Raw genomic sequence first — 26,208 nt, 5'->3', positions numbered from 1 at the left:
TAACATATTGCAAGTATTCTGTCATTGCTGTAAATAAACATTTTACTATCTTTAACCTAAAAATATACTTTAAATCTGGAAAAACTTCAATTTCTCTTTTTCATTCAAACCTCTATTTATACTCAAAAGCTCATTGGGGGTGGTCTTCATCTACAATGACATCCAGACAATTACAAAAGCAAAGAAAATGAAAAACAAGAACAGACAAAAAGGCAAAAACACAGCTAGCTAATAAAAAGCCATTAAAGCTTTCCAATTAAGGTAGATCATTTGATGAATAAATTAAAATAATTAAAATGTAAAACATAGTTTAATTATCTAAAGCAATTGCTAGTAGAGTTTGGGAGGTTTGGATTATTTTTCTAAAATGTCCTAAAGGTAATGTAGTGTAGATAAGTAGTGAAGTGTATTGATTTTGAGGAGGTGCTCTAGGCTACTTTGTTCCAGGAATCAGGTGCTCACTGTTCTGAAAAAAAAGAGTAGCTTCACTTGAATTTGCCAAGTCCACGGGGTCAATCATGACGGAAACCTGTCAGTCAGATTCTTGAGCTCCTGCTGTAGGTGGTATCATATGATCACCAGTGAGACGACGTGAGATACAGCGGTAACACACCCAGTTTTTACGCACACAGTCAGTGCAAGACTGCGCCGGCGGCAGTTTGAGACAGACCTCCACCGGCTGGCTGTATGATTCAACTCAAGTATTGCAAGAAAATGAGCAGCTCATCATCATCATCATCATCATTATCCTGACTGGCTTTCGGGAACACTGTTTTTAATACAGCTAATTATTGAGCGCAAATTTTGATTAAAACGTGTGGATACTTTTCATCATGGGAGGAAGACGCAGAGGCGCAGCTGGAAATGACTACTCTTATGTCAGCCCCGTGGTCAAATATCTACTGTTCATGTTCAACTTCCTATTTTGGGTGAGTGTTCTTATGCTAATAGACACAATCATTGATACAGATCAAAAAGTTGGCACCTTTTATTTATCGTGTGTGTTCAGATTTATTCTGTTTCTTACACTAATCTGTTGGTTAATAAAATAATACGTTTAAAGACCATTTCAGGATTTGAATTATTCCAGCTATGTCAGGCACTGTGTTTCCTACTTAGGCTATGTGTTTATCCTGAACATGTGAGGCCATGATTATGACCGCTGGAAGCTGGAGTACACACTTCTTTATTTGAGTAAGTTGTTGATTGACTTTGGTGTTTAACCAAAAGTGAAACAGTGTCTAGGAAATAGGAAAAGGCACCTTACCCACCCCCTCATACACACACACACACACACACACACACACACACATTCACACTCCAGGTGTTTGCTGCTCAGTCATGTGAACAAAGTTAAAACCTGAAGAGTTCGGTTTAGAACCTGCTCTATGTGTAAAGTGCCTTGAGATAACTTTGTTGTGATTTGGCGCTATACAAATAAAGATTGATTGATTGAACAAGTTTAACTCTCTTTTTGTTTATCAGGAATGTAGCATCAGATTTTTGTCTCAGGGGATTTCTTCAGAGTTCAGTACTCATCTATTGTTGTCATGCCAATACTAGTGCAGAAAGTACCTTCAGTACCAGTCAAGAAAGCTGCAGTTTTTTTTCTTTTTCAGGCACCATACTATACTTATACCAGTCTGTTTTCACTGATTCCTTTCATGACATAGCCTATACTCAGTTGCCAGGGAACACACACTTTCATTGCTTCATATGCTTATGCTCTTGTCTAAGTAATAGCAAATCTCGGTTGCAGCAGCATGTAAACAAAGCAAAGTTCATATTGGTGGGCTTTGCTCAGAGTCAGGTGCTCGGGAATCTGCAATACAAGGAGATTTCTGACTTACATTTTAGAGCTGATATGTGGTCACAGATTAAACATGGTGGGGGTTTAGTGTAATGTGAGGGCATTTTCTGGTTTTACGACTCACTTGAAATTCTACAGAAAACCACACATACAGGGAAGTGAAAGCTAGTGAACACACTGGAAGATACTGAGAAAAGGAACAGACCGAAAGTTTTGGGCGTGCCTGATACTTGAATAATAATGAAGTCTGTAATGCTTTTCTTCATGGGTTACTTCTACTGTATATTTTCAACCATATCTTTAAACCTTTATGAGTGTGTCAGGCAAACTGAAGCTGTGATTCGTAACTTGTGGCCATGTACAAACAGGACGAGGCTGTGTAAAAACTTGACGCTCTACAACATGGAATGTGTTGTTGTCATTTCTGATGCCTCTGGCCACAATGAGCTCTGTGCGTATAGGACACAGCAAAGATTACTTCCAGTGTGTGTGTGGGGGGGTTCTTTTCTAGTCTAGATTATATTTAATCTTCAGAAACTTCATGGGAACAGAAATTTATTGCTACAATCTTGGTAATTAATTGCCTGATGAGTTGGTACAAGTAACTCAGCTGGAACCAAAGTATTATCAATGAATCAGTCTCAATCCATTCAAGAATGAGGTTTAGTGCACTTAGTTTTTGTTAGTTTTGCATCTGGTTCAGTCACTGTGAAGCTTAACCTTCACAAAAAAGAGGAAAGCACATCTAGCTCTGCCTTCCCATCCCCAATAAGGAGCAGTGTCTGTGGTAACTGGATCCATTTCATTCAGGGCTGCCTATTATGCTATTGAGACTGAGAAAGGTACGCTGAGTGAAAAGGTCTTTTCTTTTTTAGAGAAAGGTACCAATTGCTGCCAGGTCGATTTAGTCAAATGGAAGCAGAGTGGATTGCAGAATCTCCTAACGTATACTTCTTATAAAAATGTGGTCATGTATTATTGGAAAAGTGTTTTATTAGTACAGCCATGTGTGTGATGCAAATGTACCTCCCGCAAACCTTTTTCACAATCATGAGTAATTATTGTGGTGAACTGTGCCGCTCCCCAGACAGGTATGGACATAGAAAAAGTTTTCACCAGGTGGCATGATACATTTTATGTGATACGTAATATTTTAAAATGCACAAATGATTATTTTTTTCTCTCTTTAGATAATCTCCCTGGTGATGGTGTCTATCGGAGTGTATGCCCGCATGATGAAACATGCAGGTAGATTATCTTCCATTGACGGGACATATAGTCTTTCTCCATGTTGGGTGTGAGACACTGAGGGTATCGAGTGTCGTGTGTTTTCACAAAGCTGCTCTCACAGTAGGAAAACAATATCACAATCTGTGTTGTACAGGAAAAGAAATATAACATTATAAATACGCTCGCATAAATGTTTATTGTTGCCAAGATGTTATATTTGTCATGTAGAGATAAGACAAAGATGTTTCTCTGTACACATCAGTCTTTGACCCCCCCCCCCCCCCCCTCCCCTTCTTTAATTCAGAAGCAGCTTGGGCTTGCCTGTCTGTGGACCCCGCTATAATGCTGATGGTGGTGGGGGTCCTCATGTTCTTCCTCACCTTCTGTGGCTGTGTGGGCTCCCTGCGAGAGAACATCTGCCTGCTGCAGACAGTAAGTCAGGAGTTTTTCAACCATCAGTCTGTATTCTATGAAGATGATTTTTGAGGAACTAGTCTGATTGGCTTACAGTTGTGCAGTTTTTTCCAATATTGTTTGTACATCTTCTTCAACAGTTGTGTGCCCATGAAGAACCTTTCAAATTCAAAAGTGTAAAAGCTTACAGTGGTGTACTATCTCTCCTTTTTCCTCCTTGTAGTTCTGTATCTGCTTGACTGTGATCTTCCTGCTCCAGGTGGCTGCTGGTGTTTTGGGTTTCATCTTCTCAGATAAGGTAATGAAGTAATATCGAGGAAAGAGTTTTAAGCATGAATTTATCTGCTAGAACTTTCTCTTTTTTTTTTTTTTTTTTTAAAGTTCAACACTGTCTAATTACAGTGAATGAAAAGGTGATTTTTGTGTTTAGTTTCTTTAAAACTTAACACACATTGATTCAAATGTCATTGTACATTGTGTGTGTTCTAAGTGATGACTGTACTTGATGTCCATAATGTTTTTGTTTCTTTCTAATTCTCTGAGTAAATGTTTGATTCATCAATTGATTTATTGATTGATTGATCCCTACATATAGGTCCTGTAAAAAAAATCAATGTGGTCATACTTGACTATACTTTTTCTGTTGTTTTTTATTATTATTTGTTAATTTGGTTTAGTTTTATTATAAATCCCACACATAATCTAGAAGCATTATCAATTATTTGTGCTGTATGTACATTATTATTATTTGATATATCAAATATAGTCATTCACAAGAAGCTAAAACTGGACAATAAACTGGACTTTTGTAGACAAGTTGTTGATTGTGAAGAATAGTGCTGGTCTTTGACTGTAACTTCCTCAAAATGTCAAAATCTTATTTGTTTAAGACATGAGGAGCTTAAGATGACTTGGCTTTGGACAGCTTCAGTTTCTTGCATCAAGCATATACTTAAAAAATGTTTTATGTCTTACTTATAGATTCCACTGATGTGAAAACTTACATTTTATATTCATATCATCTAATGTTTTTACATATTCTTAAACTACTTAATTACTCTTTCAAATGCTTTTCCAGGCACGAAGTAAAGTGACTGAGGTGATCAACAATTCTATAGTCCACTACAGAGATGACATTGATCTGCAAAACCTTATTGACTATGGTCAGAAAGAGGTGAGGATTCAGTCCAAAAATAGTTTTGAATTAAGAGCCATGCATCACACGATAGACATCATTATTTTATCATTATAAATACCAGAGAAATAATAATATTTCAGTTTTTGTAGTTTTTGTGTCTGATCTCTATAATGTCTCCTCAGTTTGGCTGCTGTGGTGGCGTAGCATACACCGACTGGTCCCAGAACATGTACTTCAACTGCAGCCAGGACAATCCCAGTAGAGAACGCTGCTCTGTCCCCTACTCATGTTGTATCATATCCCAAAACAAGGTCATCTTCTTTTCAGATTCTGTTGCTACTTTTTTAATTTTGTTTTGTTCTGTTTTTTTTTTTTTTACATGTCTATATATTTATATATATGTATTTTCCCCCTTTGTGTATGTCTATGTGTGTAGGAGGTTATTAATACCATGTGTGGCCAGGGCATGCAGGAATTAGAGTATACTGAAGCTGGAAAACAAATTTACACTAATGGCTGTATAGACAAACTGGTCAACTGGATTCACAGCAACCTTTTCCTACTAGGAGGCATTGCACTGGGACTGGCAATACCACAGGTAGGACATAGTGTGCAGCATACATACCAACACACAAATGCATGTTGTGCTCAAGTCTCTACAGGTAGAGACTTAAGAGGCTACAACTACCTGGCAGTGATGCATCTGTCTTATGTTTTCTCCCCTACAGCTGGTCGGGATCCTCCTGTCTCAGCTTTTAATCAACCAGATCAAAGACCAAATCGAGCTCCAGAACTACCAATTCAAGCACCAATCTGACCCGTGGAGATGACCCAAGCCAGGTCAGAGCAGATTTGGATGAATGGCACCAGAAAAACTCCATTAGCTACGGGTTAAAAAAAAACATCTGTCAAAAGGAGGCATCGGTCTGGAATGAACATTAAGTCTTATTCCTCTTTGATAAAAAAAAACAACAACAACAACAACAAACAAAAAAGAGCACATGGACAATCCAGTAACATGCTTTAAAAAACTTGGTAAAAAGTGGAAGATGGAAACAAGTGGGGAAATAGGACTCTGTCGCCACCTTCTGGACATAGACAGAGCTTGCATTTACTACATTTTTTACAGTATTTAGTAATACCAAAGCGGATTGGGGAATGGTCATTTGGTGCTTAAGGTCCCATGGACAGGATCATATTATCATATATGATTCTGAAATCAGTAAAGTATGTATATGTTTTTTTCTCAAAGACATCCATTATACTGCAATGTTATCTAAAAAGGGAATTATATTTTCTTACTTTATGGCTGTAAACATTTCTGAGATTGATTTGACATTTGATACTCTCTGGAATATATTATAGATCTTTCATATTCATGCTTTAGCCATGTCTACTGTATGATATTATATGTTTTCACTTCATAGTTACAATATCAGTGTAAGTATGCCAACTTGACACAAAGTTAACTATGCACATGTGCCACTTGGTATGACCTTTGCTATAATTTTACAGACTCAAGTGTAAAAATAGATATTTACGTCTAAAATGTCTTGTACCCTTGTTACAATTTTTTTGTTTTTGGTGAGAACTGCAAAGATAATGTTTATATTAATAGGTCTTTCTCTCTAGAACATGACCATGTTGTCTGGTCTGGACCTCACACTGCACATGATGTCATTTCCTCCTCATGTTTTAGCCAGTTGACAGCCTGCATGGCTACACAACTGCTGGATTTTGTGGAGTGCATGTCTCAACACGTTGCCATTGCAAATAAACTTTTGCCAAACAACACAGACCATGTACACCATGTACACCATTAATACCCTGTACATACTTTGCGGCTGATATATCATCCATTCTGTATGCATCATTTGAATCCTGTTCTCACCTTATGCTGACTTGTTTTTTCTTGTGTAGTAATTTTCAACAATATTTCTACAAAAATAATGAGGACTCTACTTTCCTACTTAACAAAACAGCCGTGTGAACATCTCAAAGTGATGTAGCCTTGTCTTGTCACCTCACCAAAAACTGCCTCACATCAGAGATTTATTTAATCTGACAGCAGAGGAAAGTCTATCTGAATTTAACATTTTTTCTATGGATTTAGGAGCAAAATGTTTTTAAATGTCTAGTACTGAAACCTGTCCACGTGAAATACATCAGCAGCTTTAAATTTCAGTACTGAATATAATAATTTAATTCTAAAGCTGTTATTTAATCAGGGACCTTTTCAGTCTTTAACCTAGGCGAAGCTACTGCCAAAAGTCCAATGTACCCACGAAGGAGCATAAACCAACACAACCTCTCATCTCCACCCCATTTCTCTACCTGGCAAATGAAAACCTGAGTTGTAAGACATTCCCAGCCTGAAACCCGATGCTTGCAATCTTTGGGAGCAGAAACAGTTGTGCATGTTTAACAGCCTTTGACGCAGGTCCTCAATCTAAACATGGCATTTCTGTGTTAGTTTAAAGCTGTGGGATCTGCCCTCACAGTGACTGTACCACCAATCTGAAAGAACGTCAGGGATGGTGTGTCATGATATAATTTAGTAGAAGCAACTGAGTACAATGAAAAGTTGTGACAGTTGTAACCTCAGTTTATGGCTCTATAGCTGTCTCTTGTAATAGTGAATGTGTTTTGGTGTATGTGTGTGTGTGAGATAGAGGGAGAGAGAGAGAGAGGGTTGGCCAAGGCTCCTGCGCTCTGTGTGTGGTCCTGGTTTTTTTGCCTCTGACTCACTCAGGGCGGCCATGTTGCTGTGGGTTTTAAGGAGGCCCAGACAGACACACACACAAAGAGGAGGGAGCAGAGTTAACCCAGTTTTACTCTCGGAACAGCACAGGAGGAACAAAGCATCTACAGCCATGCAAATACCACAAGTGCACTGTCCAATTAATGCCATAATAGCAGCACCATGGTGGAGATTTGACCTGTCACATAACTGTTTTTACTGGCATATTGAAGAAAATGAAAATAAGTCTTACTGAATATGTGCAACGTTATGTAACTGTGTTTACATTTGGTTATGTTAATATTGTATGTTTAGCAGCCTGTTTATTGTAAAGGAGATTCCTGAAGCCACCTTAACCAGGGGAAAGGAAGAGCAGTCCATTATGGATGTCCCAAAGGAAACTGATTTAAAGTAGTTATTAAAGTTATTAACTGTGTCCCTCTGCTCCCTCCTCCACACAATAACCCAAACACCCACAAACACATTACTATCATCTTGAGACAAACTGCCATCAATATGCTGTAAACAAAGAGTATTTATGAATGCATGTTTCCCAGTAAACTCTGTGAATACTATCTCTCTATCTTTTATGCATAACATGTTTTCACACCATAATGTCTTACGTAATCCCTTACAGGCTGGTACCATCTAGTCTAAAAAGCAGTGGGAGTGAACTGTGTCTACGCTCCCCTATATACCTACTAAGAGCATCAGAGAGCAGGCCGCATGCATAATATCTGTACAGTATATAGCTATATCACAGTATTCTTTAATATTACATTTATTATTCTTATTATATATGATTTTCATTCATTCTTGTAGCTTTCTTTATATTAATACACACATCATGGCTGCTGGAGTTGCACCACTGCATTTCTGAATTTCTTGTGTACAAATAGTTGCACAGTTTATGTATAGGCTGTTGCTTTTTTTATTTTTATTTTTTTATTTACTATGTATATAATTTAATACAATTGTATATCTGTTTTCTTACCTTTCTTGTGATGTTGTTACATATGAATCCTTATTCAAAGGTGGGGTAAGACATGAAGTCCTATTCACAGTTAAGTGATAAATGGTCTTTAACACACTAAAACTCAGATAGCAGATATACAACTTTAACTCTGTCTGTGGCACCCAACTGGTGTACAAAACAAATGATCAATGACAATTATTAATAATATGTTTCATATAGGACAAGTTATAATTCCCAACAAATCTGCACATTTAAAATGTCTATAATGTTTATATATGTATATTTGTATACTGCCAATAAATACTAAATAGGGGAACTTAAACTGCTGAAATCTGTTAATTGACACAATTTTGAATGTACCTTATTCTTAAAGAATACCATGGTCTTTATAGCCCCTTCATATTGTTTTAGGGCTGAAGCACCAACTGGGTCTTATTTAGTTTCATCAAAGTTTCATAAAAATGAGAAACAATTACACCTCACTCCCTTGAAGATGTCACTGAAGACAAGCTCTGTAAGACTCCATTTGTGTCATGACTCCAAACAAACTAAGCAAACCTATCATGCGAGGGTCTATGTTGTTTTGGGGGTCTTTGAGATGAGAAACTTTGAGAAGGGCTTGCCATAAGGCACATTCTTCCACTTGCAGAGGGGGGATGGGAGGGGAGGTTTTGTTGCTCTGGCTCTCCCCCACCATGTGCATACCAGAGACAAATATCAACCAGACACAGAGCTGCAACTGAGAAACACAACAAAACCTCAGAAACCACTCATCAGAAACTTCACCGGGAGAAGAATTACAGAAACACAGGATAATTATCATCTTATTTATTTTTCTGAAAGAAAAGAAAGGGGGGCGCATAGAGAAGTGGGTGGTGCATCTGAGCTAGAGATCCTATTACAGAGATCCAGACTTTTTCATGGTAAGATTTTTGGAAGTGGGGGGAGGGCAAATCCGTAACCTTCTCGGCCTGATGTCTTTTTCATACCAAGCCTAAACGCCTCTAATCAATACTTAATATGGTTTTACGCTGATGATGCTTTTTTTCTCGATTTGAAGACAGTTTTTGGGGGGACTGTTTGGAGTTTGGATAATGAAGGAATTCAGGAGGATCCAGCTAGGATCGGACGAGAAGTGCAGAATAAAAAAGTTTGGGAGGACTGCGAGAAAACTTTGAAGCGCCCCGCAGCTTTTCTTCACCATGCCGCGTTTGGAAACTTATTTGGAATCTGATGAAGAAAACTTCCTCTTTGCGCTGATCGGGAAACAGGATCATTGAAGAAGTGCTATGGTAGAAAGTCATCTTATTTTTGCACGGTTGAATCTTTCTCCCAAGATGTCTTCCCCGAGTTGGAGCCCCATTGTTGGATTTTACGGGATGCTTTGCGTCTGGGCTGCCTGGCTCTCCGGCTGTGAGGCAGTGTTGTCTCCAAACGGGACCATATTTGAGGACAACTGCAAGAAAACGACAACTTGTGAGGCACTTAAATACAACACATGTCTGGGGTCGCCTTTACCGTATACGCACACATCTCTGGTCCTGGCGGAGGACTCCAGCACCCAAGAAGAGGCTTTTGAGAAGTTGACCATGTGGTCTGGTAAGAATTAATAGGTCCAAGAAAAAACTAAAAGATGATCTTTCATATTTTATTGCCTATAGGTTGAGTTAATCCAATAAGAAAAGAACAGAGACAAATAAATCTCAGTTGTTACAGTAAATGCATTAAGGTCACCAATCAATAATGTGAATTGCTATAAGAGTGTTTATTATAGGTGTTATCATGGCTATCTAATTGAGGGAATGATATTAAGTACTGTAACTTTTTTTTGTATATACATATAGGCTGTGTGTAGGTATTTAATTTAATAATTTGAGCTTCCAATTGTATCTATTATCAAATATTAAATCAATGCATAAATAAGGGATTTATTTTAATAACTGAACCAGACTGTTTTAATTGTATTAATTGTTTTTAATGTAATAACAGTATTTATTGGTATGACAATGGGACTGATGAGAAGTAATCAGGGGGTAGAAATAGGAAGAGAGTATCAGGAAATGAAGGGTTAAAAGCCATTAAAGGCAACAAAAGGAATCACCCATAGGTGTTAACCAGCAAACAATGGGTGAATCTCACTAATAAAAGGTTTTTAGATATCCTGCAAGAGGCGTTTCACATTCATAAGCAGCCACTAATGAAGTGTCAGATGCAGGTCGTTGGCTCTCAGGTGTCAAGGTCTTCCAAACTGTTGGATATGGAGGAGGGAGAGGACTATATGATCATCATCCTGCACATGCTTGTAGGAGAGAAATAGTAGTCATGCGTTACTATTCCTGTTGTTAGCAGGATTTTAAATCATGTTTTTTTGTCTGATCTAAACCTGCCTCTTTCTACCAAACTGCTGCCTGTTGATGGAAACATTGTTCCTCTGCACTCATACAAAATGTCCTGGTGTGTCACCACTGGAAGTTCACACACAGAATTCACTTTAATTGGAGCTGAAACAATCACTCTATTAATAGATGAGGAATTGACACAGCAGCAACTGAGGTAATTGATTATTTTTTGGACATTTGGCAAGACAAAACAAGACACTGGATGAAGTCACCTCTCTACAGACTAAACTATTCATTGATTAATAGGGACAATAGATCAGATCGCTTGACAGTGAAAATAATCATTACTTGCAGCCTAAATAGAGACATTCTATCCTGTCTTCTGTGTTTTTCATCATCAGTAAAGACCATTTGTTAATGTCACATTCAAAAAACTATATTGTCAAATTGATTATTATCAGTCATATTCATTATCAAGTCTGTATACTTGATACACTGCCATCACATGTGCTGTCAATCTTGCATTATGTCTGGTATCTCAAGATTGGTTTCAGTTGTTGCTTTTTTAAATTTAAAGATGTAATGTTACTTTTTAGGTTTGCGGAATGCTCCTCGCTGCTGGTCGGTCATTCAGCCTCTGCTCTGTGCCGTCTACATGCCAAAATGTGAAAACGGTCGAGTTGAGCTGCCCAGCCAGAGTCTGTGTCTGGCTACACGTCGGCCATGCAGCATCGTGGACCAGGAAAGAGGCTGGCCCAACTTCCTCACATGTGACAAATTCCCCGTGGGCTGCCCGGTGCGCAACAGCATGCTTTATTTTTATCTAATGTCTTGTGGTATTTACTTGGTCCCTTTGGGGAAATGTCTGGAGGTCAGGACTCCAGGAACCCTGGACTTTTTAGCAGGGTGAATGCATTCTGGTAGTGCTGAAAAACTATTCATTCATTCATTCATTCATTCATTCATTCATTCATTCATTCATTCATTGTTCAACAGACAATGAACTTATGAATTAACATATGAAGTTCATGAAGTTGCAGAGTTGTTGTAACGTTTGATTACAAGCTCATGTTTTTCCCTTGCATCCTCCCATCATGTGCAGAATGAGGTGCAGAAGCTGAAGTTCAACATGTCAGGGCAGTGCGAAGCCCCCCTGGTGAAGACGGACATTCAGTCGAGTTGGTACAAGGATGTGGAGGGCTGTGGCATCCAGTGTGACAACCCTCTGTTCACTGTGGAGGAGCACAATGACATGCACGCTTACATCGCTTACTTTGGAACCATCACCCTCCTCTGCACCTTCTTCACCCTGGTGAGTCTCAATGACTGCACCCATGATTCTGTCTTTACACTTTTTTGGGACAGATGAATTTCCCAATATCCCTTAGATATTTCTCTTTTCAACTCCCTTATCTGACTTGGACCATTTCTCTCTTTTCAGGCCACATTTCTTGCTGACTGGAAGAACTCCAACCGATATCCAGCTGTCATTCTCTTCTACATCAACGCCTGTTTCTTCGTCGGCAGCATTGGCTGGCTGGCTCAGTTTCTGGATGGAGCGCGCAAAGAGATTGTGTGCAAGAGTGACAACACCATGCGACTTGGGGAGCCGTCGTAAGTGACCTTTCTCAACCTATCAATCATGACTTTAGATTATATTACAGTCATATCTCCATACTGCTCAAATAAGTTTTGTTAAAGCAGTTAAATTCAGTGAAGTGCTAAGTGGTTTATTTAGCAGTTTAACATTGTAATCCTCCTTTTTGTCATATCTGTCAGCAAATACTATACCTCACATTTTTCTTTATTTGCCTTTAGACAAAAATAAACCAGACAAGGCATAAAAAAAACCCTGAAAAGTCCCTTGTGCTGTTGCGTCCTTGTCCACAGGTCATCAGAAACGCTGTCATGTGTCACCATCTTCATTATCGTTTACTACTCCCTGATGTCAGGCGTGATTTGGTTCGTCATGCTCACCTATGCCTGGCACACATCCTTCAAAGCTCTGGGCACCACCCAACAGCCGCTGTCTGGTCGGACCTCCTACTTCCACATGGTCACCTGGTCCATTCCCTTCGTCCTCACTGTGGCCATCCTGGCTATCGCTGAGGTGTGTAAGGAGCCATTTGGGACTTTTTCTTCTGTAATGTTATAACACTAATCATTTCCTAATGTGTTGTGTCTGTGTTGTGTGGTGCTCCACAGGTGGATGGAGACTCAGTTAGTGGGATCTGTTTTGTTGGCTACAAAAACTACAGATACCGTGCTGGGTTTGTGCTGGCACCTATCGGAGTGGTGCTTGTTGTTGGTGGCTACTTTCTCATTCGGGGTGAGTAGCTTAAAGATCAGTAACACATTTTCATGTTTGACACTCAAGTCAAACATCACAGTTACCTCCTTTGAAAAGCAATTGTGACTCTTATATCCAAATCTGTTCTGGCTTTGAAGTGTTTCTCAAATTCAGTTCATTTCTCATTTCAGGGGTGATGACACTGTTTTCCATCAAGAGTAACCACCCAGGACTGTTGAGTGAGAAAGCGGCCAGCAAAATCAATGAGACAATGCTTAGACTCGGTACGTTCTGTCATCTGTTGTCCATTACAATTTCACAACACACTGATGACCTGGGAAAAAAATGAGCGTAAAAAAACCCTTTCCCTCCATTATTTTGAGTCTGTATCAGCATGTCATTGGGAACACTGGACACACAATGTAAACAGTTTTGATGTGCCAGCCCATGGGAAATTCCTGTTTATAATGTCTTCTGCGCAGGATGAGCTTGGACCATCATCATTCTCTAATATCCCCAGGCTATGTCTTAGAAATGAGTCAAAGGAAAATAAGCTGGATTTGACTCACTATTCCACTTTACCATCCAAATTTTTTCTCTATATCCTCCTTAGTTATATTTTCCTTTGTGTATGATGGGAATTGGGAGTGAAGTGTGCGGTATCTAATATCTAATTCTTTTGTCTTCTTCCTCCTTGTCAGGGATATTTGGATTCCTCGCTTTCGGCTTTGTTTTCATCACCTTCGGCTGCCACTTCTACGACTTCTTCAACCAGGCTGAATGGGAGAGGAGCTTCAGAGAATATGTGCTGTAAGTTTTATCCTCGTCTTCCTTCGTTAGGTTTCTGAAATCCCTTGGTCTCCCACTGTGTAGTAACAAAACTTTACACCTGCCTGTGTGAGAGTGTCAGCTTTGCGTTGAAGCATACACAGAAATCCACAATCTGATGCTGTTGAGTCTCCAAACCGCTGCTCAACCGCTCAGCTTACAGCCGTGAATGCAGCCCTATTTCCCCACAATGTTGACACTGGCTGGACTGGAATTAATTTAGCCTCAAAAATGTAAACCACTCTCTCCTGGCCCAACAAGTAAAAGGCTGTCTTATTTACCAGATCAAGCATTTGAATGTACCTCAGTCATCTAGCAAGAAGGTGGAGGGAGGCACACATGGCATGGTCATGACATAGATGTTTGATATTTTCAACAGGTGTGAAGCAAATGTGACAATCGCCTCTCAGACCAACAAGCCAATCCCAGAATGCACCATTAAGAACCGGCCCAGTCTAATGGTGGAGAAAATCAACTTGTTCTCCATGTTTGGGACGGGAATTGCCATGAGCACGTGGGTCTGGACCAAAGCCACCATCCTCATCTGGAAACGCACCTGGTGCAAGTAAGCAAACATGAAATGAAGTTGGACCTCTCTTTCGACTGTGGCTGTACTTTTCATTTAGAAATTTCACCAAGAAGTGTCAGAAAATGAAGTGCTGAAGATTTTATTTTATATTTCTGTGCACTAAAATAATCTCTTCTCATTGCCTGTGTTCACATCATGGCTATCTATCCACATCCATATATGGTTTTGAATATTTGATGACACTGTAGGTCTAATTTTTATGACTCAGACATGCATAAACTAAGCAGTGTTTCCCTGCCAAACATCTCTGAAATAATTGGGGATTTTCACTTGATCATTTGACAGTGTTGAAGCATAAACTTTGTCAAAATCCTGCAGGGCGTCTCCAGTGCAGTTATGTTTGCACTGTTAATCCTCACAAGGGCTCACTGTGACTTGGATTTAGAGTCATAGGAATTTGTTTTGTTCCAGTTTTGAAAAAAACATGTAATTCAGCTGCTTGGAATGATTGTTTTTAGTTTAGGATTAAGACTGTCTTACCCAGAATGATGTAAAACATGCAGTACTTTTATTATAGCATGAGGAATCAGGAACAAATTTCAACCTAAAAATTCCAGTGTGTGTGTGTTTTCAGAGAAAATGTCTTATGTACTGCTATTATTTTCAGAATCTCTCATTAAACATTAACTGTCCTCATGTGCTTGTGTTAGGATTATTGGCCGTAGTGACAATGAACCCAAGAGGATCAAGAAGAGCAAGATGATTGCCAAGGCGTTTGCGATGAGGAAGGAGCTCCACAAGGACCCAGAGAAGGAGCTGTCATTCAGTATGCACACCGTGTCTCATGACGGACCAGTGGGTGAGTAATTCAGTTGAGCCATTAAGAAAAAAAATCACCTTTTGACGGCTTTAGAATGTCATATATGTAGCTTTAGGATAAATTAGAATGATTACAGAGAAGGTTACTCTATATTTTTTCAAGGTCCAAGAGTATTCACTGCTTTGGCTTGTGTATCACACTTCCACCTTGTGGTAAATAATTGAAACTGCAAAGACTACAATTGGATTATTCATAGTCATTCATAGTCATGTTACAGTAATGTGATTATTGTAGAGGTTTTATCTGTTACCCCCCTGCCCCTTCCTCAGGATCAGTACTTCTGGTTTTATTTACTCCGGTTCTGATATATCCATCTCTGAGATTTCTGTCCTAACCCAGAGCAATATGGACTGGAACTAGTGTTGTAATAGGGGTTAACTGAGCTTAGTTGTCTTCAGTAATATATTTTTAAAAATGGCACCATTTGTGTTGATGTAAGGATTTACTCCTTTTTTCAACCACTTTGTTCAAATTTGAGCTGAACAGATTTTCCATTGGCTTTTTTTGTGGTAAAGAGGCTTACGTGGTCAGAGACAACTGTTATGTCTGTAGCTAAGCACTATGTGACACATTATTCTGCTCATGTAAGCTGTGAGGCTGCTGTGGCTGCCATGCTTATTTAGCTTGGAGCAGTTCAGAGCTATTGAGGCACCACAGGGGAGCCTTCGATGTAAAGCTATCCTTACTTGTCCCTAAATGGATAGTGTGTGGTTTGTCTTTTCTCATTCATAGCTGGAATCAATTTTGAGATAAATGAGCCGTCCAACGACATGTCATCAGCTTGGGCACAACATGTGACTAAGATGGTGGCCAGACGAGGTGCTATCCTGCCTCAGGACATCTCTGTTACTCCTACTGGTACTCCAGGTGAGAGGCCGTGACTCTGACATTATTATACTTACTGCATTACATATGCAGAGCATTTCAAATCCTGTGTTCCTTAATTCCCTTTACCCCTCTTTACCTTTTTTTCCTCTTCTCTCTACCAGAGGATTGTTGATTTTCAGTTTATTTCCTGTGGTTTTCTTCACAGTGCCACCCCCAGAGGAGAGGAACAGGCTATGGATGGTGGAGGCTGAGATTTCACCAGAAATGATGAAAAGGAAAAAGAAGAAGAAGAAGAGAAAGAAGGAAGTCCGTCCGGTGGAGGACGTAGTGGACCACCAGCCTTATCACCAGCGTGAGTTTGGCCGCAGTTCAGTGCCCCGCCTGCCCAAGCTACCCTGCCATCCCAGCCTGGTCGCCAATCTGCGGGAACAGCAGAGGCAACAACAAAAGCTGGAGGAAGAAGTCCTGCCAGGGTCTTACCCAGACTTTCAACCCTCACATCCTCTGTCCTGTGAGGAGAGGTGTCCCTACCCGCCCTACCAGAGTAGTCGGAATCGCTATGACCGCAGCTTGCACTCCAACCCACTGACCTTCAACGACCGCCCAGAGGATCTGGGCCTTGGCCCACGCTGCCCTCCCCCAGCCTACACATGCCAGCCCAGCATATCCTCCCGTTACCCCAGGGAGATGAATCTCACTGATGGGTTGTCAGAGAGGTTGGCCCACGTGGCTCGGGTACCAGCAGGCCGGAGGGCCGGCTACGGACCCATCCACTCCCGGACTAATCTAATGGAGGCAGAACTCATGGATGCTGACTCTGACTTCTAAGAGCAGAGCTCCATTGTATTCTGGCGGTTGCTTTGTGGTACACAGACAGTAAGCGAGAAAAAGTGCTGGATACTTTCAGATTCTTACTAAAGTGTGCCTAATTCCCAGTTCCTGGAGGTGAAGATGGAACTAAGCTAGTCAGTGTTTTAGTTTTCTTTTTCTTTGGGTTTTCGTTTTTTTCAGAAAAAGGGAAGGGATAAAGAGAAAAATATGTTGTGAATAAGTTAATGAAAATGTATGAAAAGTATTTTTATACGTTATTTGTGTCCAATACAATTTCATTGGCAACTCCATGATGACAAGACAAATGAGGCAGCTAAACTGTACATGGCTTGAAACAATACAGATATCTTTATTCTGATTCCTATCAGCCCAGCCCTGCTTGTGACAGAATTAGTCATGTTGGTGTCAGACAAGTCAAGTTGTCAGTCAAAAATATTGTCATTATTGCCAGTTGGCCCAGTCGTCTATTCATTTGGGGGATTACCAGCAAGGACACTCCATTCTGAGGTTTAGGTACTATACTGTTGATGTTTTTAAGTCAGTTGAATCTTTGTTTGAACACTTGTGTCATAATTATTTGAACTGTCCCAGTGCATTAAAACATGACTCATGGTGAACCACACAGGTTAAAAAACAAAAAAAGCTACGGGCAATATGCAAAAAACTGTTTGTCCCAGGTCTTGTTTTGTATTATATTTTAATGTCTTTAAGGCTCCATTGCTGTCTTCCCACCACTATTTAGCCAATAATTACTTGTATTTATGTATTAACCATTATCGCTGTTGCTCTGTTAATACTAATGTTACAACAGGTGTCTCAAACTGGTCTGGTAGGATTTCCAGAGGGTTTTTTTTTAAATTGTATTGTATTTTTCAAATACAATGAGACTTAAACTGAGGTCTAGACATACAAAAAGAAAATGGTAAAAGTACATAGACAAAACACACTGTGACCAGTTATTTCTAATTAAAACTGAATAACCCAAATTATTACTTTGTCCTTACTTTCCCTCATTTGGTCATTAGCAAAGAAATAGTGACATCATTTTGTTGAATAGCTAGCATTATTAAAAATGTCCAACTGTAATACATACTTTTTATTTTATTACACTGTTACCTCTGGTATTATTTTACCTGAAGAAAAACAAACACCATCCTACTTTTAGACAGATTTGAATAGAGTGGCCACCTTCTCTCAATGAGTTCTCCTTGTGTAGTAAAAGGTTATTTTTTACAGCAGTATTTCTACATTTGTTTTATTCTGTTGTTCATATTTGTCTAAACTGGGCTTCATGTGTTTTTTCTGTTCTCCAGGTGTGTCCAGGTGAAAATCTTTTGTATTATATATCATACACTACAGTGGCCTTAAAAGTTTTACCCTTTTCACCCCAATTTCTGTCTTTCTAATTGTGTGTACTGTATATAGGTTGTTCATAGATTTCTCATTAAGGGTATTATTTGTACAGATTTATATATCAAATCACTTGATTACTCTGCTGAGATGATAAATAAAAAGGGAAGAGTCAACTGTGCTATTAAAAGCTGTCACTGTACTTGTGCTGTAACCAAAAATTCCCCCTGTATGTCATTTCTCTCTTACTATGGATAAATGATGCTAAAGTAGACTGTGATAGATTGCTTTTTAGCCACTGCAAACTAGTTTGCCTAATCTAAGTCCAGTTATTCATGTGAGACATCCATGAGAGTGAATTATTTATGTTATCAGTAGCTGAACTGGCTATATCAAACTGCTCTGAATTCAAAAATATAGCAAGTTTGGCATAAGGAATAATCCGATATCCACCCAATAAGGCGGTTAACAAGAAATTAAATGAAGAATTCTTTGGAAATTATTGACTATTACTTTTCATGTCCTTAAAAATGATAAACTCTGTTTTTGTATTCTGTCAAAACATGTAACAGCAGGTCTTTGTGTGTTGCTTTATCCGTGTAGTCTCCCAACTGTGTAAAAAAAAGACATTTACTGTCAGTTATTGTGCAGCTGTACTTTTTTTGTTTTTATATGTAAATAAACGTAATCCTACACTTTTTGACTGTGTTGCCATATTGTCAGACATGTGCACTTATTTTCCCATCACTTTATTTTTACGAAGTCTCACAACAATTCACACACTTCAAAAAAGAAATGCCACTCAGAGTGCTTTACAACAAAAGAAATGACATGCTCGAAGTGCTTCTCATGAAAAGGACATCAACTGCTGCTTTTTAATGTCATTGCATGTCAATTCTGGCCTCTTGTCTGTCACACCTTTAAAATAAAAAAAGCTGTGTTAACAGTTTGATTGGCTAGAAGAACGTGGTGACGAAGATCACCATCAACTGTGAGAGCTTGGGAAAGAACACCTTTAGTTACTTTTTAGATGAAGATTTTACACAATATATAATATAACAAGGTTTTAAAACTGCCAAAGATAAATGTGAGATAATGGTTTCTAAACTTTTTGGGTATTGGCAGTGTGTAGTTGTGATCACATTTCAGATCTCTATGAGTTGTTAACAGCTCCACCAAATAGTGATTTTTTTCTCCTCCCTCTAAACTTCTCACATGATTTCATTTCAATAAATGTTCAAATGATCCAGTATTTCACCAAAAATAAAAAACTACAGAAAAAGTCCTAAAACACCTTTTGCTAACATAACTTTATTCTCAGATTTATTTAGTGACCCTTTGGAGGGGCCCGACCCCTAGGTTGATAAACACTGGACTGAAGTAGCTAACTGTATTAAAAGTACCTTCACCTCCTGCACCTTTAATAGTAACACTGATGCTTGAGTATTAATGATCTAATGGTGTAATATTATTATTGATGTAATAATAGGCTATATCAGGCAGAGGGACCAGACCACCAAGATAAGATAAGATAAGATGTATTTTTATTGATCCCCTTAGAAATTCAAATTGACACAGCAAGGGTGAAAGTGATAAAATAAAATAAAACAAAATAAAATACAGTAAACAATGTATGTGAGATAACTGCAATAAATAAAAACATGCTGCAGTTCCTGAGATATACATGTGTGCATGTTCTGGGATTTACATACAGCATCAGTCTTTTTTGGTGGGAGTGGGAGGTACTAGGAGCTTTAGTGTTGTACAGTCTGTTGGCTGATGGTAGAGCCCCTATGCGCTTTGAGGCACATCGCTTTCACTAAAATACTTTTAAAAGTACATTTTTGCTGCTGTTACGTAAATACTCTTTTCATGCAAGACTATTACTTGTAATATGAGTATTTTACATTGTTGTGTTAGTACTTTAACTCAAGTGAAGGTCAGGATCTTCATACTACCTTCCCCACTGCTTTAGTGTCACGCAAAGCAATAGATAGATGGCTCTCTATGGCTCTGGTGTCACGTCTCTCTCTGCCACATTTTTGATCAGGCAGATTTTTTGACGCTTCTCTGACGTAATATAGATGCGACAGAGTGTTTAGTTTTCCTCACATGTACCCCTGCACTGTACACGCCTGAGTCGATCCAGTCCGATATATTGTAATAATAGTAATAAAATAGTAATAATTGAGTTTTAAACCTATTTTTATTGCAAAATGAGCTCCCAGATTACTTGTGTCGGCTGGGTGAAGCGAGGCGTTGCTAAGGAAACCCCTGACAAAGTAAGTATGGTGCTTAGCAACCTAAAGTTAGCTGCGCAGCTGCTAATGTGCCAACAAAACAGATTATATTATATTATTTTATTTTTATTTAACGTAAAGAGCTTCCTTTTACCGAGTATTATTTTGTGTAATGTTATAACTTAATTCCCTGGCAGTATTATACTTGTCTGTATGTTATTGTGGTTTGAATATGAATATTTGGGTAATATAAGTCAACCTCTTGAAGTTTACCAGCTTCATTTGTAAAAAGCTTTCAAAAAATTTGTGTAGGACCAAAATCTAGGGCTGCAACTCATTATTTTTAATATTGATTGAGCAATTCATGTTTTAGTCTAATATCAGAAGAATGGCATCAAAATGTCCCCCATAACAATTCTTCACCCTTTATTTTTATATAATGCCAAACGAAAGTATCAAATAATCAAATTGGGTAGCGAAGTTTTGCATTGATTATCTTAATTGTTGTCTATATTGTTTCTAACTGTCTAATCGATTAGCCGATTAAGTCAAACTCTACTCATTTCACTCCTGATTTATAATTACGTTTTTTATTGTGCTAAAATGCTTTAAAAGATGACAGATTTTTCTATTCTTCTTCATATTTATTATTATTATTGATGTTGTTGTTGTGTTGTTGAAAATACTACATCAACGGTAATGTATAGAAATGACAAGCAAATAAGATAATCAGTAGAAGTAAAAGAAAACAAAAAAAGAGACTTCAGGAGTGTTTTAAAGCAGCCAAGATTTAATCTATTAAGAAATGTCACTGAGTTACATTCCCATGTTTAGATAAATACTATACATATTTCCGGGCTTCCCTGTTTTCTGAGTTTGATGAGATTTATGTCAAAATCTCTTAGAAACATTCTTAAAGTCTTTTTCTTGATGCGTCCACAAGGATGTAAAGAAGTCGTTTTCCAAGCCTTTCCAGGATTTCTTAAACTAAGTGACAGATAATGCACAGTGTTTCTCTCCATTAATGTCATTATTCCACTTCAGGTTGAGTTGACCCAAGAGGAGCTACAACGCATCATTACTGAAACAAAACAGGAGCTGGGGTACGTTGTTGGAACAAAATACACATTTCATGTCAGTGAGAGCTGAGTCAGCATGATGTCATGTTTAATTTAAATATACACTGTGAATTCAGGGAACAAGCAGCCGAGGAGGAAGAAGACGACGATGAAGGTATAGCTACGGATGTTAACGACGTTGCACCGGATGTCGCTGGAGCTCCAGAGAATAAGAACGAAGAAGAGAAGGAGGAAGAGGACGAGCTAGCAGAGTACGGCCTGGATAAATATGATGAAGAGGAAGATGGTGAGGGAGCGTAGAAACAAATTATTTTCACATAATTGTGTTTTAGTTAGTTACTTGTGTGCAGACTTGTTCAACCTGGTTTGTCTTTCCAATCCAGTGACTGCTAATCTTGGGGACAGTCTGGCTGGGCTCACAGTGTTCAGCTCCAATGAGGAGGATCCTTACATTACTCTCAAAGATACAGTGAGTACCCTTCATGATAATACAGATTTAATGAACCAGCACACTCAAGGAAAGTGCTGGTTGGATAGTGGAACAGCACCCGAAAACTCCCTCCTCTCTGACAATTGAACAAGGAGAAATTCTTACAAAAATAAATGAAATTCAGAGTCTATACTGTGAATTTTAATGCTAATTTCAATACTCCTTTTATCTTGCCAAAGCCGAATCGCTCACCTGTCTTGGTTCGTCTTTCTAGGACCAGTATGAGCGAGAAGACTTCCAAATCAAGCCCGGCGACAATCTCATCCTCGCAGGCAGGGCAGAGAAGGACTGCTGCAATCTGGAGATCTACAGTAAATATCTTCATATGTAACATGATGAGGTGGCAGTGAATATTTTGAAGAGACAGGAAAATTGCCCTTTAAAAAACATAAAATCCAACAAATAATTTTAACAAGAATAATAATAATATTTTTTATGTTGGAGATTCCTGAAATACATATAATCAAAAATGTATTAATTTCTTTTACAGTTTATAACTCCGAGGAGGACTCTATGTATGTTCATCATGATATTCTGCTGCCAGCTTACCCGCTGTGTATAGAGTGGCTGAACTTTGACCCAAACCCTGGAGATGGAGCAGGTAGGAAAATATTCTCTTCCTTTCCAAACTAGGCCTCAATCTTAGAATTGTATTCAATCTTAAGCCAAAAAAGTACAAAATTGTTTCTATCTATTGACTTGAATCTTCTCTATGTCCTCTAGGTGTAGTTAACTACGCGGCTGTGGGCAACATGACTCCACAGATAGACGTGTGGGATCTGGATGTGGTGGACTGCTTAGAGCCAGCCTTCACCCTGGGGAGCAAAAAGGCCTCTAAGAAGAAAAAGAAAAGCAAGAAGGTACAAGCTTTTATATGTAGAAACTGTAATTCAACCAGTAACTATGTAGTATTTTTGTAAATCAAGTCTTAATTGAGTATTTGACTTTTTTTAACAAGTTATAATGATGATAATGATTTTATCAGGAATTATTTCATATATGTTTTTTTTATCTAGATTGTGTTTGTTCATGTGTGTCTGTGTGTCTTTCCACAGCTAATCTTGTATACTATTGAACCCATCAACTTAATATTTTTGTTCACATTTATGACTGTATGCTCAAGGACCTCATGTGGTTACAGTGATTGACACTATTTTGTAATGTGTTTCATCCCTCTCCAGTTTTGTAGACTTCTTATATACATATAAAAAGATGTATAAATTCAATACCAGTGTAAGTAAACACCTTGTCCCTCCCTGCTGCATTATTTCTTTTGTCATGTTACCAACACATTCCTGTTTGTTTTTGATGATCTCAGGGGGCAGCAGCAGAGCCTGTCGAGGGACACACAGATGCAGTGTTGGATTTATCCTGGAACAAACTTGTTAGGTCAGTATTTGAGATATCTGATCATTCACTGATGTGTTTAGATCTAAAATGTGTATATGTTGAGCTCACTCGTGCACATAAATTGAGACAAATCTTATCACACTTAGGAATGTGTTGGCCAGCGCATCAGCAGATGAAACAGTTATTTTGTGGGATCTGTCTCAAGGCAAACCAGCCACAACTCTGCGCCGACACACCGATAAGGTATTTAATAAGATAAACAATGCTGAGTATTATTGCGTCTATTTAGTATCAAGGTCCCAGAATTTGCAGCTTCAGCTTCTGGAAATCTTTCATCCTCCAGGTTCAGACGTTGGCTTTTCACCCCTTTGAGCCACAGACTCTGATTTCAGGATCGTATGACAAGTAAGTGTCATCTGGCATTAAATAATATATTTCATTTTCATTCACAACTGGTTTCAGACTCATATTTTTTTTCCCTCTGTAGGACAGCTGTTCTCTATGACTGTCGTAGTCCAGATGACAATTACCGGACCTGGAGGTTTAGTGGTCAAGTGGAGCGTCTAGTCTGGAATCACTTTTCACCCTGCAACTTCCTGGTAGGTTCTAACTTTACTGTCAGACTCGATAAGATACAAAAAAATGCTCATATCTGTGTAAATATTGAAGGCTTGTCTAACATGTGCAAACTGTGAATATTATAAAATCTCATCTCCGCGGTTGATTTGGTTGAAATTACACTGGGACTAAAGTATTTTTTTAAAGAGCTGCTTTTTCCTAAACACAAATTAGAGACAGGGCCAGTAAATTACCAGCATCACTCAAATGTGTGATACTAATTCATATGCAAAGATCCTTGGCCCAGACAAGTGAACAAGCATATTTCTCTCAAAGTGACACCTGCAGTTTTGTCAGTAGTAAATTAACTTTTCTTTTCATCAGTGCTGCTTAGAAAAGCTGCCACAGAGCATGCTTATTCATTATCTTCTGTTATTTGTTACACAACCTCCATCATTAACTTTAGTGTGTGGTTGGTTGTGTTTCAGGCCAGCACAGAGGATGGCTTTGTCTATTGTCTGGACGCACGCTCTGATAAACCTGTGTTCACACTGAGGGCACATGATCAAGAAGTGTCAGGTAAGTAGAAGAGTGTGTGTGTGTGTGTGTGTGTGTGTGTGTGTGTGTGTGTGTGTGTGTGTGTGTGTGTGTGTGTGTGTGTGTGTGTGTGTGTGTGTGTGTGTGTGTGTATGTTATAGGTTTATTTAATAGTGGAACTAAAGTTACAATTATGAACGGTTCAACAAAAAAATCACATCTAATCTTCTATTTCTGCAGGTTTGGATCTGAGCAGCCAGATTAAAGGATGCCTGGTCACTTCATCAGCTGACAAACACGTTAAGATCTGGGACATTTTGGGGAACAAACCAAATCTGGTGCATTCAAGGGACATGAAAATGGTAATAATTCGCATTTACAATACATAGACCTCACATTCTTTCACCACCATCACTGAAGTCAGTGTAGTTTTGGGTTGTTTTGTTTTAAGTGTAAGTCCTGCATATAGCAGTGGGATAGCTAGTTAAAGGTGTTGTAACAATGTTTGTCACCTGTGAACAGGGTGTGCTGTTCTGCGCTTCATGTTGCCCTGATCAGCCCCTCACTTATGCCTTTGGAGGACAGAGGGACGGCTTGCGAGTTTGGGATATGAGTGATGTTGCAGCAGGTACAGCTGATACTGTATTTCTTATTTCTTTCTTGCTTCACATCACATACTTTATGCTGGCCATTGAGATCAGATTAAACGTTTAAACATTTCTTTCTTTTGCTTGTTGATTTTAAGCTGCCATATGTATTTCTTGTATATTTATCAGGCAATATTCAGTGATTGACCTTTACTCATAATAATTGTTAATTAAATAATGCTTGTTATTGTGATTATTTTCCTGTAGTGGCTGAGGTGTTCGGTGGTCGAGAGCGCTTGGTGGTTAACGCAGGATCACAGGCATCCGGCACGGCAGCCACAGCCGCCGATATGGAAGTGTCCTAGTGACACTCTGGGTCTAACAACAGCCTGTAAACAAAAAACTGAGCTTCCCCAGAAACACATCAAGCTACTCCGCTTTATGCCGTGTTCCTGTTCCTCATAGAGAAGCAAAAGGAGTGGAGTGAATGAAGCTACACTCCTGAAAGACTTGACTGAGTGGCCAAAGTGCAAACTGGACCGAAAGCACCTGAAAGACTTTGAAGTTTGTTTAGACCTTTTCTGACCACAAATACCAACAGTTGCATTGCATGCTCAAAGAAATACTGATAAAAGTAAAGAAAATAAGCAAATATGAAATATTCATATCAGTGAATATTATAGGAATTGTTTCTCTGTGAAGGCAGTGGTTTGAATTTGTCATAATCAACATCCCTTTCAGTTTGCTTTTCTTCGTACAATTCCAAATGTAGTTTGCTATTAAGACTATTTTCACATGGAAAACATGCATTGATATTGTATACCTGTTACCCTGGTATGAACATTAAGCTGAAATATTAAGAAGCCTCTGTACAAACGGGCTATTTAAAATGCTCTATATCCAATAAATAAATTCAGTTTATATGAGGTGTAAATCTTGGTTTGTCCTTTAATTCTGAAACAGCATTGTCAGAAGAGACATGATAAATCTGAGACTTATCAAATATGAAGTCTATTTGATAAACTGCAGATACTCCAGTATGCTTTAATTTAATTCCAGCAGCCCAACATTATTTTGCAATCTGCACATTTTTGTCACATTCATAAACATTATGACAATCTAAACTGTTAAACCCTGTCTTAATGTCCACTGATATTAAATTTAATGTGTATCCACTTAGATAC

The 26,208-nt window shown here is 38.7% G+C and overlaps 3 protein-coding genes across 3 annotated transcripts; all 3 read left to right on the top strand.

Annotated features, from left to right (window-relative positions):
- Positions 1 to 527: 527 nt before the first annotated feature.
- tspan33a (tetraspanin 33a) lies at positions 528 to 5,462 on the top strand. Its single transcript, XM_053344087.1, has 8 exons — positions 528 to 929; positions 3,001 to 3,058; positions 3,345 to 3,472; positions 3,678 to 3,752; positions 4,533 to 4,628; positions 4,775 to 4,903; positions 5,029 to 5,190; positions 5,321 to 5,462. Exons 1-8 carry the CDS (start codon positions 834 to 836, stop codon positions 5,420 to 5,422), a joined length of 846 nt encoding a protein of 281 aa, XP_053200062.1. The 5' UTR covers positions 528 to 833; the 3' UTR covers positions 5,423 to 5,462.
- A 4,111-nt stretch (positions 5,463 to 9,573) lies between these two features.
- Positions 9,574 to 17,230, top strand: smo (smoothened, frizzled class receptor). The gene is made up of 12 exons (XM_053344092.1): positions 9,574 to 9,907; positions 11,244 to 11,443; positions 11,750 to 11,959; positions 12,089 to 12,261; positions 12,538 to 12,757; positions 12,853 to 12,976; positions 13,129 to 13,221; positions 13,639 to 13,747; positions 14,145 to 14,330; positions 15,005 to 15,153; positions 15,907 to 16,041; positions 16,208 to 17,230. Exons 1-12 carry the CDS (start codon positions 9,598 to 9,600, stop codon positions 16,828 to 16,830), a joined length of 2,532 nt encoding a protein of 843 aa, XP_053200067.1. The 5' UTR covers positions 9,574 to 9,597; the 3' UTR covers positions 16,831 to 17,230.
- A 3,066-nt stretch (positions 17,231 to 20,296) lies between these two features.
- Positions 20,297 to 25,952, top strand: pwp1 (PWP1 homolog, endonuclein). The gene is made up of 15 exons (XM_053344079.1): positions 20,297 to 20,465; positions 21,468 to 21,526; positions 21,619 to 21,788; positions 21,886 to 21,971; positions 22,207 to 22,303; positions 22,483 to 22,593; positions 22,716 to 22,852; positions 23,311 to 23,381; positions 23,489 to 23,585; positions 23,686 to 23,747; positions 23,830 to 23,941; positions 24,389 to 24,479; positions 24,678 to 24,799; positions 24,960 to 25,065; positions 25,292 to 25,952. Exons 1-15 carry the CDS (start codon positions 20,400 to 20,402, stop codon positions 25,387 to 25,389), a joined length of 1,485 nt encoding a protein of 494 aa, XP_053200054.1. The 5' UTR covers positions 20,297 to 20,399; the 3' UTR covers positions 25,390 to 25,952.
- Positions 25,953 to 26,208: the final 256 nt, after the last annotated feature.

The sequence above is a fragment of the Scomber japonicus genome, chromosome 23, assembly GCF_027409825.1.
Source record: "Scomber japonicus isolate fScoJap1 chromosome 23, fScoJap1.pri, whole genome shotgun sequence".
NCBI classification, from domain to species: Eukaryota; Metazoa; Chordata; class Actinopteri; order Scombriformes; family Scombridae; genus Scomber; species Scomber japonicus.
The sequence above is the reverse complement of the archived record's forward strand: the minus strand, read 5'-3'. Positions and strand labels throughout refer to the sequence as shown.

Excerpts from the sequence above, each read along its gene's own strand:
- tspan33a (XM_053344087.1), top strand. The coding sequence starts at position 834 with ATGGGAGGAAGACGCAGAGGCGCAGCTGGAAATGACTACTCTTATGTC. Across the intron at positions 4,629-4,774 it reads TTGACTATGGTCAGAAAGAG|TTTGGCTGCTGTGGTGGCGT; the intron begins GTGAGGATTCAG and ends ATGTCTCCTCAG. Across the intron at positions 4,904-5,028 it reads GTATCATATCCCAAAACAAG|GAGGTTATTAATACCATGTG; the intron begins GTCATCTTCTTT and ends CTATGTGTGTAG.
- smo (XM_053344092.1), top strand. The coding sequence starts at position 9,598 with ATGGTAGAAAGTCATCTTATTTTTGCACGGTTGAATCTTTCTCCCAAG. Across the intron at positions 11,960-12,088 it reads TCTGCACCTTCTTCACCCTG|GCCACATTTCTTGCTGACTG; the intron begins GTGAGTCTCAAT and ends CTCTCTTTTCAG. Across the intron at positions 16,042-16,207 it reads TACTCCTACTGGTACTCCAG|TGCCACCCCCAGAGGAGAGG; the intron begins GTGAGAGGCCGT and ends TTTTCTTCACAG.
- pwp1 (XM_053344079.1), top strand. The coding sequence starts at position 20,400 with ATGAGCTCCCAGATTACTTGTGTCGGCTGGGTGAAGCGAGGCGTTGCT. Across the intron at positions 22,853-23,310 it reads AGAAAAAGAAAAGCAAGAAG|GGGGCAGCAGCAGAGCCTGT; the intron begins GTACAAGCTTTT and ends TGATGATCTCAG. Across the intron at positions 24,480-24,677 it reads ACATGATCAAGAAGTGTCAG|GTTTGGATCTGAGCAGCCAG; the intron begins GTAAGTAGAAGA and ends CTATTTCTGCAG.